This window comes from Aulonocara stuartgranti (genome assembly GCF_965226115.1).
Source record: "Aulonocara stuartgranti genome assembly, chromosome: 22".
Lineage (NCBI taxonomy): Eukaryota > Metazoa > Chordata > Actinopteri > Cichliformes > Cichlidae > Aulonocara > Aulonocara stuartgranti.
Window position 1 is genome coordinate 26,605,515 of NC_138957.1, and position 15,753 is coordinate 26,621,267.

Consider the following 15,753-nt stretch of genomic DNA (forward strand, 5'->3'; position numbering starts at 1 on the left):
TACGATCATTAAAACGATCTCAAAATCAATCGATTTAGCATCACATATTTTGATTTGACTTATCCAAGCACAAGCGAGAAATGATGAAATGTGCATGTGATCCTCCTAATGCTTCAGTCATGCAGTGAACACATCAGGTCTAATCAATGTCATGATGAAATATACACCATGGTGAGGAAAAAGCAGCACAGCTGATCATTAGCAGGATGAAGACTACACAGACAGGGAAAACACGCAATCGCATCTGCAGATAGAAAGACAAAAGTGGCATGTTGCTTTAATTGGATATGCGGATATGCAGATGTGGACATCTGTCAGGTGGAATAGCAAAAACAACAAGTTCCCTTTGAAGGTAGAGGGGTGTCTGTCACAAATGATGAAAATGCATCCCTGACTTTGTGAAAGCAGTGACACTGAGATGTAATTTAAGGACAGAATGATAAAGCTGAATTGCCAGCAGTGTGCTTTTTGCATCACTAGTTGGATGTTCGTTCAGGCTGTCATGTACCTGAATTTTTGTTATAATTCAGGATCTGACTGTCAGTTCCTCTTATTATCAGTATACTAACAGTAGCATCAGTACATAAATGTCATTCATATAATAGATTATAATAATTTTATGTAAAAATCTGGTTTGTGTTCTGTGAAAAATATATTTGTATAAAGTTGGTTTACACACAATTATCATGGACATGAATGCCATCGTAATTTTTTTTAAACTGTTCTATTTTCAGGTTGGAACGATTGCATAGCGTATATTTTAATCGTTTCAAAAAACATGTATTGGGTTGCACAAGTTCCACTTTATTTAGCATGTTTTCTCTAAGCCACACATGGTCAAAATTATACACTCAACTAAAGCTTTTAATATGTGGTGCTGAAGAATCCGCTTTGTTTGACAGCCCTCATTAAACTGACGCTCACAAGAATGAGAAAGTCTAACCAAGAAGTCGCAAATCCAGAATCCAGATTTCAGCTTTACTGAAATTTGCAGTTGTCCACATAAATGAACAAAATCTGCAGAAAAGTTTACTAGTCAGGCAAGACAAAAATAGAACTGTTTGGTCACAATAACAAGAGGTATGTCTGAATTTGATTTTCAATTCAATCCAGTCTGTTAACACAAATTAAGTGAGAAAAGTGACTGAAGAAGAAATATTCAGTGCATCATGGGAATCCCCCAGCAGCCTAGAACTATTGCAGCAAAACTAAGGGAGGATTCAGGGTCACCTGGTCCAGCCCTAACTATATGCTTTGGCAAAAAGGAAAGTTTTAAGCCCAATCTAAAAAGTAGAGATAGTGTCTGTCTCCCAAATCCAAACTGGAAGCTGGCTCCATAAAAGAGGGGCCTGAAAACTGAAGGCTCTCCATTCTACTCTAGGAACAACAAGTAAGCCTGCAGTGCAAGAGCAAAGTGCTCTAATGGGGTGATATGATACTATAAGGTTTTTAAGATAACATGAGGCCTGATTCTGGATTTAAAAGGTAGCCAGTGAAGGGAAGCCAATATAGGAGAAATATGCTCTCTCTTTGGACAACTAAAAGTTGTAAAAGAAACACATGATAAATAATTCCATATTCAGCATCTCCATGAAGCCCAGTTTGATAAAGCAAAGTGAAACACCAACAGCAGCACATGACATGGTGCCCAAAATCATCACATGCTGGAAAGTACACACGTTCTTACACACATTAACTATATTTTAATTTATTAACTATATAATGTACTACAATATCAATAAAATAAAGTTATAATTAAAGTGAATGCACTCTGTTATGTAGAAAACAGAGCAAATTATAAAGAATAGCTGTATTTGCTGTTGTATACATTGTAGATGGGTGACTACACACCTGAACAGGAAAATTAGTATATGTGGGAAATCAATGATTAGTTGTAGTGATGGAGCATGGGGAAATAGAATCACTTAGAAATGAGTCACAATAATTTCTCTTGTAAGCTCCAGTAGGTTAACACACAGGCTATCATCAGCTGACTCATGCTGCTGCTGCTCTCTGTAGATTTACACAGCTGAATTCGACAAGGTGTAAGCAGATGTTTCATGAGCTATCACAGCTCTTTCCAACCCCTACACACTAGCTTTATGCTAGTGTAAAGGTAGAATTCAGTGTTTTTGTGTCTTTGCTACTTTCCAACTTCACTGTAGAAATTTCTCCTTGAATTCTGTGCTTATCCAGTCACCCACCGGACTCTTAGACCACAATTTCCAAATTAAATGCAAACAGATTTTCCTCTTAGTCCAGGTAAGTAAGTAACTTACATGCATACAAACAAAAATATTTATGATAATCTGCCTACAAAACTCCATCAGCCTTTGCTTCGTGCATCCAGATTTGACTTCAAAGATACGTCCTTTCATTTCTCTCTTTTTTAAGCAGATTTATTTTGAAATATGAGGCTTCATACAGCGCTGCAATGATTATAAGAACAAAGGCGGTTGTCCACCAGGTTTTCCTGAGTTCAGTGGTTGAAAAGTCTGTGATGAATATATAATCAAACAATATGAAAGATAAAAGAAAGACAGGTCAGCACGTTGTGACTTTACTGAACCTTTAAATTGCGTATTTTGTTGTAAAGCTGATTTCAACAGCTTCCTCCTAAAGTAAACTTTCCTCTCCCTCCGTGATCTTGCGGCGCTTCAGTTTTCACTTCATTTATGCTTCTCCACAGAATAATTTAAATCACTCTATCACATGGCCTTAACACCTCTGAAAACCATAATTAAACCATCACTGGAGCAAATATTACACTTCCAGAAAAGAGAGCGTTCCCAAGAGTTCTGAGCAGAAATTCATATGACTTTTCCTCCCCCGTAGCCTCAAATTTAATTAGGATATAATAGCTATAAACGTCCCCATCACAGAGACCCTAATCTAAAACAAAACTTCCATTTTCCCCCAGTGGACCTCCAATGAGCAAGCTGCATTTTAATGAAATGACGGTAATATCACGTTGCAGGCTATCGTCGAGGAAGATGAGAAGTGTGTGTCATTCCCTGTGAGGGTGCTCAGTTCACTGAAATAATTTTCCAATCCTATCAAGAGTTAGCAAGGTGTCACATTGGCATTCATTATCAGCTGGTGTTTAATCAAGAAACTCTGTGATTAAGTGACAAAGTGAGCGGCTTGTTGTTTCTCCAAATGAAGTTTGTCGTGTGTGTGTAGAAGGTTTTATTAGTCATTTCGAAATTGCATCAGTCAGTGTTTTCTAATAAGCAGTATCCCACAAGCAATCCTGCTGTTTTGAAGTGAATTTAAGCCAAGGGTATGTTTGGGATGCAGACTGAAATATCCTAACATTTATTGAATGGTTTCTATAAAAATTGTAAACAAATATTTTTGGTGCCCAGATGAGTCTTAATGACCGTGGAAATATTTTTATTAACTCTATGCTTAACCCATATAGAGGGTTGAGATTCTATATTTAACTATAATACACAGAATCTTGGTCCGTCTGTGTGTTTGTTTCTTTGTCTGCAAACTCCTCCTAGAACATCAAGAGCTGAGCAACCAAACTTGGCACACAGTTACATCTTAGGTCCCTGTAGTTTTTTATCCTAGTCAGATCTCATGATGTCTTAACGTTGCCTAGCAACCATCTAACAATAGGGGCGATCGTGGCTCAAGAGTTGGGAGTTCGCCTTATAATCGGAAGGTTGCCGGTCTCTGCCGTTGTGTCCTTGGGCAAAACACTTCACCTACCGCCTACTGGTGTTGGCCAGAAGGGCCGATGGCACGAGATGGCAGCCTCGCTTCTGTCAGTCTGCCCCAGGGCAGCTGTGGCTACAACTGTAGCTGCCTCCACCAGTGTGTGAATGTGTGTGTGTGAATGGGTGGATGACTGGGTGTGTAAATCGCTTTGGGGTCCCTAGCTGGGACTAGTAAAAGCGCTATACAAATACAGGCCATTTACCATTTAAAATGGCCTGTTTTTAGCATTTATAAACCTATAAAAGCATTGGATTATTTGTATTTCATGACAATACTGCATACAAACATCTACCATCACTATTTTTATTACTTTTCTCAATGTGGTTAAGTATATCATCAGAGCAAACAATTTTGCAGCTAGTTTAGGGGAAACGCCAGGTTAGGGTAGTATAACACAAACGTGACAACAGTGTTGGTCAAGTTACTTGAAAAAAGTAATCAGTAACTAATTACTGATTACTCCCCCAAAAAAGTAATCCTGTTACTTTACTGATTACTTATTTTCAAAAGTAATTAATTACTTAGTTACTTAGTTACTTTTTAAAAACACGATTTACAACCTGAAGAGGTGATAAAGTGATAGATCTTTCAGCCCAATTCTACTTTTTCTACATAATCCATCATACAAAATGTAATCAAATGGAAAAGTCTCTTTTTTTAACTTGTTTTATCAGTTTTAATCTTTTAACTTTATGCATCAAGCAAAACATTTAATTATATGCAACATTCTCTGACTTGAATAAATTAGTTTAACATTTAAACCTATTTTCTACACATTCCAGCACATAAAATAAAATATTTTTTGTGTTTTCACTCACTCTTTCAAACAGATGCAAGTAAAACACAGCAGAAAATAAATAAAGTCAAAGACTCAGCGGTCCTTTTGCTCTATTTTCACCTGTAAAGCAGGAGCAGGGTAGGCGGAGGGTTACCCTGGTGCAGGTGTGCATCGGTCAGTTGAAGAATCCGCGCGAGTGTCTCTGTGAGTTTCCCATCACGTCGTAGCTACTCGGTGCTTGCTCGGAAGTTTAGGGGTTTTTTTCGCTGTAAAAAGAAGTTTTCTTCCCACGCACGATGGACGCTAATGTTTTTGTCACTTTTTATGGAATCAAACTCAAAGTAAGGTCAGTACTTCCACACTTTAAACGCTGCACGCTCATACTCTCTCCCGCACTCGATATATTATCCATTGTTGATCTGCACACAGCTGCTGTCACCAACGTCGCACTTGCTTACGTCACTGTCATGAGACATTCTCGCAAAAAAAATCACGGTTTTAGTAACGCATAAACGCAGCGTTCCTACGGGAAAGTAACGGTAATCTAATTACTGATTTTGCAATAGTAATCCCTTACTTTACTCGTTACTTGAAAAAAGTAATCAGATTACAGTAACGCGTTACAAGTAACGCGTTACTGCCCATCTCTGCGTGACAAAATTACTAATCCAGCTATCACAGATTTAAAAGCATTTGTACACACAACAGTTCTCAACTTCATCACAGATTTACTCTCCTTTAACCAGCAGAAAGCCCATTCTCATTCCTGAGTCATCAAATACTTCCATTGTGTTAAAGCCACTGGAGTCTCGGAGATATGTGGGAGATTTCTTTGGTGCTGGCTCATGATGTACAAAGTTATAACAACAGCGAAACAGGTCTCACTCTCAGCTTATACCGTTACCATTTCATTAGCCGAGAAACGTACTTGTTAATACAACTACCACCACACCCTTTCCTCCTAATACCAATACAGTCCTGCCATTCTCAATCGTCAGTGCTATATAGGACTATGAAATTATACCTCCTAAACATGAGCATGTCAGCTTTCTAACTGCATAAAGAACCGCCATCCCTCTCAAAGCTGTTCTCATGGCTGCAGACTTGGTTTTGCTCACTTTGATTTGCAGTGTGAGAGTTAATACTCATTTTCATTGTTTGCTCTGCAGGTTGGTGGTAAATGGGATGAGAGCTGAGTGTTTGTTGAGAGCTTCCCAGATTTCAATAGCACAGCCTATATAAGTCTAATTCATGGCAGAAAAAACTGGGACAGCTGCAGCTTTTGGAGCTGAATGTTTTGGTTTTATTGGCTCCCAGTTGTTGAAAATGATCCATCTGCTTTGTTTGACTAAGCGAGGAGAGAATAGTATTTTCAGGGAGCGGTCGTCCCTCGGAGTGAAACATAGTACAAGATGTTTTGTTTGCTCACAAAAGTCTTAAAGCTTAACATAATAAATGAGTCCTAATAATCTCATTACTTTATATCACAAAGCCGTCTCTATGGCTTGAGTCATCGGAACATGAGGTTATTCCAATAAATCGGTGCGATCAGGAAATTTAATTGAGCGTGACAGAAGTTAAGTCTGGGTGAACTCTTAGTGTTATGGAAGAAGCTCAAAAAGTGTAGAAAAATCTATTCATTATATATATCTATGTGCAAATAAGATTAAAAAAACACTTTGCAACATGTTAAATCTCTCATAAACAACAGTAACAAACATGTTTAACACGTTTATCTTCCTACTTTAGATTCCTGTTACTCCTGAAATGCAAGCAAGCAGCTAAAATCCTGTTTTCTTCTTACCAGACTGTCATTCCATTTTTTTCCATCCCAAATGTGTTGTTCTTTATGTAGCAATAATGGCTTAGTTGCTAAATGTCTGAGCCAGACTCAACAGCCAACTTACAAAGGCACCCGAGTGTTGGACTCCACTCTAACAATGCACCAGCTCTGTTTACCCTTTTAACCGAGGAATTAAAATAGTCTAAATTCCCCACTGGATCATTCAACCTCCCTGTTATAAAAAGCACCATTGAGCTTCAAACCCTCAAGATCCAAACTACTTTTTTTTTTAAATTTGTGACTCAGAGCTGTAAAAAGTGGAACAATAATAATGGAGATGGAGATTAAGACACTCATTGTAGCAGTTTTCATCACGACATTTAGACATGATTTACCTCCTAAACATCTCTGAGCACTAAACCTTTGATCCTGAGAAGTACTGAGCTGAGCTCACCTCCCTCACAGTGGTGCATTACCCAGGCTCTGAGAATGCTTGGCTTTTAGGAAAGGCGTGCTGCTTGAGCCCCTTTGGACCAGTCAGACTTTAAATCCAGTAAAGTGTATTTACCAAAAGAATACTTAGTTTGACTTAGGACAGAGATTAGGATCTTCACTGCCAAGTTTCCTCATAGCAGCGATGACTAAATATAGTGGTTATATGACAGACAAACATTAAACTTTCCTTTTCCATCGTGATGGAGACTTATTTCTGCCCCTCTCAGTCCAGCCAAATCCTGTCCCACATGTCCCTCTAGACTTTCACTGCTTTAAAGCCACAGTTTTGTAATGTAGCAGTTAGATATTTCCAATTTGGTGATGCTGAGCAAATAAATCTATACAATAGAGCAGAACTGGTCATACAATGACTATGACTGTCACCTCACAGCACGAAGGTCCTCGGGTTGAATCCACCATGGGGCTTTTTGGATGATCTCCTGATGTCCACATTAATTCTCTTGAGAGATATAATCTCTCCAGCGTGTCCTGGGTCTGCCCCGGGGCCTCCTCCCGGCACATCTCACCCAGGAGGCATCCTTGTCAGATGCCCGAACCACCTCAGCTGGCTCCTTTCGATGTGGAGGAGCAGCGGCTCTACTCTGAGCCCCTCCCAGATGGCCGAACTTCTCACCCTATCTCTAAGGGAGAGGCCAGCCACCCTTCGGAGGAAGCTCATTTCCGCCGCTTGTATCCGCGATCTCGTTCTTTCGGTCACTACCCACAGCTCGTGGCCATAGGTGAGGGTAGGGACGTAGCTCGATAAATTGAGAGCTTCGCTTTTACACTCAGCTCCCTCTTCACCACGACGGACCGGTGCAGCGTCCGCATCACTGCTGCCGCCGTACCAATCCGTCTGTCAATCTCCGGCTCCCTTCTCCCATCACTCGCGAACAAGACCCCGAGATACTTGAACTCCTCCACTTGGGGCAGGAACTCATCCCCAACCCGGAGTGGGCACTCCACCCTTTTCTGGCTGAGAACCATGGCCTCAGATTTGGAGGTGCTGATCCTCATTCCCGCTGCTTCACATTTGGCTGCGAACCGTTCCAGTGCGAGCTGGAGGCCTTCACCCGATGAAGCCAACAGAACCACATCATCCGCAAAAAGCAGAGATGAGATTCTGAGGCCACCGAAGTGAAAGCCCTCCGCCACTTGGCTGCGCCTAGAAATCCTGTCCATAAAAATTATGAACAGAATCAGTGACAAAGGGCAGCCCTGGCGGAGCCCATCACCCTCAGGGAACGAGTCCGACTTATTGCCGGCAATGCGAACCAAGCTCTTGCAACGGTTGTATAGGGATCGAATGGCCCATAGAAATGGGCCAGACACCCCATTCTCCTGCAGCACCTCCCACAGGACACCCCGAGGGACACGGTCGAATGCCTTCTCCAAGTCCACAAAACACATGTAGACTGGTTGGGCAAACTCCCATGCACCCTCAAGTATCCTTGAGAGGATAAAGAGCTGGTCCAGTGTTCCGCGACCAGGACGAAAACCGCATTGTTCCTCCTGTATCTGAGGTTCGACTAACGGACGAACTCTTCTTTCCAGAACCCTGGCATAGACTTTCCCAGGGAGGCTGAGGAGTGTGATCCCCCTGTAGTTGGAACACGGGACCGGAGGGACTGGTCATAAAAGTATCTTGCTGATAATAGTGGAGGACCAAAGAAATCCACCACTATTGTCCAGACTGCTAAACATAAGCATACTAGCATTAACACAGTGAGCCTGTTATCATGCTAGAGTAGTATTTTCATCAAAGCACCATTGTTCAGCCTCAGAGAGACTGTACCGCAACTCTAGACCCTTCTCTTGTTCTTCTGATTGCTATTAAATTCGAGTGTTTGATGTGTTGCTCTGTTCTCAGAGCAACTTTATTCTTTTCTTTTCCCCCGTCGTGCTAAGAAATGAGCTTTAAGGCTAAATGAATATATATTATTATTTCAGTGTCCAAAAGAGTTTTTATGCTGGCCTTTGCTCATAATTCTGTGTCATATTTCCCTGTGGACAATAACATATATCAACAGAATTCTTTTTTTTTTCTTTTTATTTGGTACTCAGCTTTAATTTTAGGCTACACTTCTATAAACATTAGAGTATTTGCCTTTTTTTCCTTTTTTTTTTTTTTTGAAGGTGTACAGCACCACGTCGCCGAGGCTGCAGCTGCAAGAACTGAGACTGTTGAGACTGAGGCTTGTGGCAACAACAGCTATGACCAAACCCAGACAAGAATATAGACATTTCTAGAGCTGAAACCAAGACTTCTGCTTCATAATACTATAATTACCACAGTTTAATTTGCAGGACCCATGCTTGAATTGGTGCATTGTCCCGATGCAATGCAGTGTTGTGTCTGCTTGCTATGCTGCTGTACTCTGTGTTTGGGTCAGTGAGATGCTTTGTGTCGATCCTGGTCGGGCCCGGGCTTAGCATTCAGCCATAAGCTCTTATGAGGCCTGACAGGTTGTTTACCTTGGACGCCATTTCCTTGACGTTTCTGCATGGTTTGGCGCTGACTACCAGTTGATGGCCAGCAGCTTTATTGAATTAGCTCTGCAGCTATACTGGAAGAAAAGGGGGGGAAAGGAGATGAGAAAGAAAAAGGTGAAGAAGCAAAGAATGGGGGAGGGGTGAATATAGGACAAAGGGGTGGAAAGAGAGGGAAGGACAGCAAGAAAGGAATGAACAAAAAGATACGAGGAAGGACAGAAAGAAAAAGGGCAAGCAAAGAAAGAACATGGGGAAAAGAGTGGCACACAGATGGTTATGCCTTCTGTATATATTTCACTCAGTGTGTTCTTCCTGACATAAACACATAGTGATCTCTTACATTAACCTAAAGCAAACAGTGCATGAATTCTGGTTGCACTTTGACACAAACTTGAGACCAACAAGCCAAACACTTGCAAAATATCTTCAGCAGCAGACGGGTTGGGAAATATTTGCTACTGCATCAGCTTTAAATGGCTTCTCCCATTGGCTCTCTGCTCCACTACACCCTAAATGGCTCCTATCCTATTGAAATATCGTGTATAAACTCCCTCTGGGCAAATATCACATACTTTATTAGAACATACTGACCCGATTCCATAGAAAGGAGCGTGAAGATGAGCATTCGCTCAGAACAACATATCAAGAGCCAAAAGTAGCTATACATTTTACCCAGTGGACCACCCCTACTCCCACCTCATCCCCAGGAAGCAAGATACATGCACATGGACCCAGACATTTTACCACAATAACACACACACACACACACATATCGTATTTGGTCAATAATTAAAATTTAAAAAAAAAACCTAGCATGTTTAGGCGGAGGCAGGCACAGTTTGTTTCAGAAACACTGTAGTCACAGTGTCATTTCCAGAGCACTAGTTCCCTTAAACCAAATCATTTTGATAGTTTCATATCAACAAATGACTGTTAGCTTAGCAACATTTCTATTATTCATTGTTTGATGATTTCTTTTAATATACATTTTTGTTCGTCCTTAATGTTTAGACACCAAATATTTCCATTTCCTTAATTTGATTTGGAATAAATGCAGTGCTTTTCACCTCTTACTTAATCATCAAGATGACTACATTTACCTCTCTCGTAAATAAGAGATGAAAAATTGTTCATTTTTAATGATCTTTAGAGAGGAGAATTACATTTACTTGAACAGCACGAGGGTCCCTTGTGTTTTCTTTAAATCAGTTAATGAAACTAAAGCATTCCCTCCTGAGAGTTTTGTCAGAGGATGATTCAATCCCACTTTTTTCTTTTTTCCCCCATTCCACTCACGGAACCACTCAAGATGTGCAATCCTGTGGAGATTAATCCCCTCTGTTACTCTAATCTCCCTCTGTAACAGGGTGAGATTAGGGCACCAAAATGATATGGTGCAGCTCATACCCACATAAAGATTACTCATCTGCACACTGATAATCCCCTTAGACTTTAAGTAATGTTAAGAGAGTGAATGTGCTATAGAGTATTTTAAATGTGCAGTGCTCTATTTATAAATGCACTGGCAATTTTTTTTTTTAAATTGAGGGCAGCTCTGCTGTGGGGTATCTTGTGCTTCAGAGTAAGCCAGAAAGAAAAGCTTACCTTTGAATAATTAGCCAAATGAGCACTTTTTAAGGTAGTTAATGAAAGGCGTCTGCTTTTCAGACAAAACATTCAGTAATAGATCCCAGGAGAAGTTCTCGCTTAAAGATATTTATGAAAAACTGAAAGCAGATAAACTAAAAGCCACACACTTTTTGCCATTATAAGCACGCCAGATGCACCAGCAAGTTAAACTTCAGTTTTTCTGTATTTCAAAGGAATAATTTGGCCTACCAGTAAGTGGAGAGTTAGATGAGAAGATTGCTTGTCCTCTTATATCCATAATGTTAAATATGGACCTGAGCCAGGCAGCAATTAGGCAGCTTAGAGTAACAAAAAATAAACACGTGTTTTAAATTGTTTGTCTAACTGGTACACAAACAGCAGAATGTTATTGAACCTGAAGCGAGGCATTTGTTTTCTGTATCATTTGCCAAAAGGTCCCGAGAGAAACTTTTGCTCAAAGATGTTTACATAAATGTTAAAATATGGGCTAAAATAACAAAGAGCCCTCTGAAAATGGAAAGGTGCGATTGATATGGTTGACTGTATAACATATTGTGCTTTCTTTGTTTTCCGTTTATGTGTCAGCTGCCTCCCTTCACAAATCGACTCTCAACCAGAGGAGAGATAGTACTCAGCTTTCGTGACCTGCTATCAGGGACTGTTATCAGGAAGTATTGAGACGTTGATGCTCAAAGGTCATCGGCTGTAACCTATCCTGGATATCACAGGGCAAACGACAGGTTAATCCCTGGACAGGTCACCGGTCCATCACATGGCTCACACCAGTGACAGACAACCACCCACACGCTTTCACATCCACGCTTGGAGTCGATGTAGCATTACCACAGGCTAGTTTTCCAGCAGTTGGATTAAGTCATAATTCTCTGGCCTTTAAGGCTTAAAAAATTGTTAACAAATCAGCAGGTCATGCCTCAGTGGCTACATCCTTTTTTGTTGCACGCATGCTTCTTGAAGTTGGTGAAGTTGCTGGAATTCTGAGGATTGAAATGGGAAAAACTAAAAACATTGCTTGAATAACATCACAAACTTTACCAAAGTTTTCACTATTGGGAATTAATTTTTCTTATTACTCCAACATGATATTATTATGTATTGCTATTAAGTTTTTACACAGCCTTTGTCTGAGTGGAAACACAGTAAGTCTTAGAGGCACCATCATGAAAATGTTTGCAATTGCAGCAGATGTCACACTTAGATTACCGTCACCCAGCTAAACGAGCCAATGCTAACAAAGGCAATGTGGCTAAAGCTATGCAGAGCTCAGAGCCAGCACGAGCCAGCAGCCTCGGTATGAGCAATGAGAAGATCAAAGCAGTTACAAGCAAAATTACGGAGACAGCGGGGAAAACAGAAAATTCTTGCTTTCTGGTGAAGTTATAAAGATACTGGAAAATGACAGAAGTACATTTACTTTGTTAAATATATCTGTTGCACATGCTTTTGTTTTCATAAGTCATTTTCAGTTAATTGTTTTTACCTGTTACCAAAGCCCTTTATTTTTTTAGCCGTTTCAGTGAGAGAAGATAAACACCATTTCCCTCAATCTGCATGAAGTTAATTATTTCTTTTATTATGAAATTTTGTTATGTTTGGTTGTTCTAAACCATTCACTGAATTCAACTTTTGGTAATCCTTGGTGAATTTGTGAAATTTCTTTGCTCTTAGATATTCCATGATTAACTGTAATTTTTTCCAAAGTGGAAGCATTTAGGAAGGACAGCAACTCAGCCCTGAGCAGATCAGAACCATCTCTGTCATCATCAGCATGATAGTTGTGTGCCGGGAACTTCGTTGCATGAGTTTCCATGGCCAAGCAGCTTCTAGAGGTCTAATGTTTAGGAGACCTTGTACTTTTGTCCATAGAGTGAATCTTACTCAATAAAAAATATAGTCAAGAAAAAAGCTGATAATTTTCACAGAGGTCACGTGACGTGACGCCCTTAAAATTTGTTTGTCTAATAAGATATTGAATCTACTATCATTTGAGACAGAAAAACTCACTAAACTGTCATATTTGAAAAGCCGAGTAAATTGCCTGAAACCAAAAATCACTCGGTAACAAACAGCAAAAACGCCTAATTGCCTGTGAGGAGTTGCTACTATCGATTTGAAAATTCTTACAACCAACAGATTCAAGAGGAAATGGAATTTTAAAAGACGACGGCAAAAGCAGTTGGATATTAGGCCACAATGTTTATTCAGTAGTGTTGTTTCAACTTATAGGTACAATACTGTCAGCTTTTGTAAGACTAAAAAAAAGTTACCATTACAGTCATCCATGCTCACAGAACGCCAGTCAAGTCGCTTACACCCCTCCTCTGTGTACACACCCGACACGTGCTCCCGTTGAGCAAGTACATTTCCAAATGGTAGGCACTTTGAAGGTTTAAAACATTTGTGAATATACATTTATATATATATATATTTATATTTATTTTCTTATACTAATAAGTAATTGGACTCAAAGGTCAGGTCTCTAATAAAAAGGGGAGGTAAAAGAAAAAGAAAGAAGACAAAGAAGATGAGGAAATGACACGATGTGGCCACGATGTAGGGGAGTAGGTATGGGAAGTAAAATACTTTGAGTCTTTGGGTTTTTCAGTATAGTTCAGTAACTTAGGTCCTATTACAACAAAAGACAAAGGAAGCAGACAACAAAAAGGATCACAGAGAGACTGAAAGAAGAAGAGAGAAACACAAGGAATGGAGAGGTAGAGGGATGAACAGCTGCATGTGGGGGTGGTGTTAGAAGTTTAGACAATACTACATCTACTTCACATTACTGTACATCTAAAAGAAAAAGAAAAAAAAGGCAACTTCACAAACCTGCCTGACAAATAAATGTCTCTTAAGAGCAAGTTAATGCAGATGTATCATTAAAAGGAAAAGACAACTATGACTTGCCGTCATGTGACCATAACCTCCGTTTTTATTTGATGTAGCTACATGGCCATCCTACAGCAGCCAACATGTGGCATTTTAAAACACTTGATTTTGAGATGTAAAATGGCATCAAAACAACTTCTTTAGTTTTTAAACCTGCTAAACAACCTCACCTCTCAGAGAAAGCTCTTTAGAAATGTAAGGACTGACCAAAGGAAAAAAAAAATAGCCCTCAACATGGGTGTCTTGTCAAAGACTATTCCGATATAACACTGTTTTACATATTCTGTGCAGCCTTATGTATCTATGAATCAGAAACTGGGTTTCTCAAAGGTCTTCTGCTTAAGTATGTGCACTGCATGTGAGGATTGGGCCCCAGCCTCGTGTCCAAGAAGTAGCTCGCCTTCACTGAGTAAATCTTTGGGCCTAAAGTACCTACAATGGGACACAGACAATGACACCAGGCAACCAGGGAGGGGGAGGACTGACAGCTCAACTGGCTGTACTCTGTTTATAAAGAAGGTACGAGTGAGGTGATTTGGGGGAAAACAGAAAGACAGAGAGGAAATGCAAAGGTTAAAGTCTGCTAGCAGAATTTGGGTGCAGTCAGTAAACTTGAGGGACCCATCAAGGAGGAGGAGGAGAAAAGGGGGGGGGACTATGGGCCAAAAACACAAGAAGCCACGGAGAGGTAATACTCCCCCCCGCACGCACGCACGCACAGCTGGACAACAACAGTGGAAAGCAAAAGCAGTGAATGTACAAAATGGAAAGAGAATGAATTAAATAGAGAAGAAGAAGAAGAGAGGTTTGTGGATTTCCTTGAGCCCTGACATGTTTTTCTTCTTTTAAAGACGAATTCCTGCGTTTGGAAAAAAAAGAGAAAGAGACTACAGCGAGAGCAGAACATACAAATAAACAAGACATGATGAAACGCTCACACTGACCAAAAAACTGATGTGAGAGCAAATAATAAACATTGTAACCTGAAGGGAGAACATTTACATTGACCGTTAACAGCGTTAATATGAAGACCAAAGAGCTTCATTAAAACTACAAAGGCATTTTTTTTAAACATCAGAGAAAAAGATAAATTAACGTAATACACCTTTTAGAGATCAACATCAGACATGCTAGGACAAAAACAGAAAAAAAAAAGAAAGTAGGTTTGATACAGAATAATTATATTCAATTATTTCCACTTTTAATTTTTTTTTTCCTTTACAAATAACATACTGCTACAGTTAAAAGTAGTCAGTGACGAAAAACAGCTCCTCTGACAGAAAACAGAAGCGGTCAGTTGCCTCATCTTTACACATCCTGTTTTAATTTTTTTTCAGCCTTTTCAAATAATACACAAAATGTTTAAATATAGTCAGATGCCTTAAATGAGAAATGCTTGGTTTTCATTTCAAAAAAAAAAAAGAAGAAGAAAGAAAAGGTCGTAATTACATTACTCTACGCAAAAGCTTTCCTATTTTACCTTAATCAACTTTAAAACATTTTGTTGTTTCTCATGTTTAAGCAGGTTTTCTGTTATTGGACTGTGCTGTTGACAGTCCTTCGTGATTTTGTTTAACTGGTGAGGGGAGAGCGGGTTTTATGCATAAAACTCCTTGGTTGGAGCCTTCTGATAGGCTGCGCCGGAGGGTTTTCTCTCTCCCAAGTCATAGCTGCCCTCATCCTTCTTCCTCATGCGGTACACCAGGAGGAGGATGAGGAAGATGGCAAACAGGAAGCCAATAACACCACCTGCAATAACAGCTGAGAGAGGCAAAGACAGGAATGGAGAGTGAATATCAATGCTGGAAGTTCAAATCAATGTCGTGTGTGTGTGTGTGTGTGTAATAACACCTTAACTATGTCCAAAATAATACGTTTTAAGATTAATTGTGTCTCGATCATATGCAGTCAGTTACACAACTGTTTGCTTTAACAGCTGTTTCTGGAACTGCTGCAG

At 39.9% G+C, this 15,753-nt stretch overlaps 1 protein-coding gene and 1 long non-coding RNA gene across 2 annotated transcripts in view; one reads left to right on the plus strand and one right to left on the minus strand.

Moving 5' to 3' along the window:
• Positions 1–4,591: 4,591 nt before the first annotated feature.
• LOC309698962 lies at positions 4,592–15,224 on the plus strand. Its single transcript, XR_014274223.1, has 2 exons — positions 4,592–4,853; positions 11,475–15,224. It is a non-coding gene; the product is annotated as an uncharacterized lncRNA (long non-coding RNA).
• sdc2 (syndecan 2) overlaps positions 13,084–15,753 on the minus strand; it is a 46,710-nt gene continuing 44,040 nt past the window's right edge. Inside the window, exon 5 of the mRNA XM_082521726.1 lies at positions 13,084–15,557. Within this exon, the coding sequence (XP_082377852.1) occupies positions 15,394–15,557 (164 nt within the window). The 3' untranslated portion in view covers positions 13,084–15,393. The remainder of the gene's footprint in view (positions 15,558–15,753) is intronic.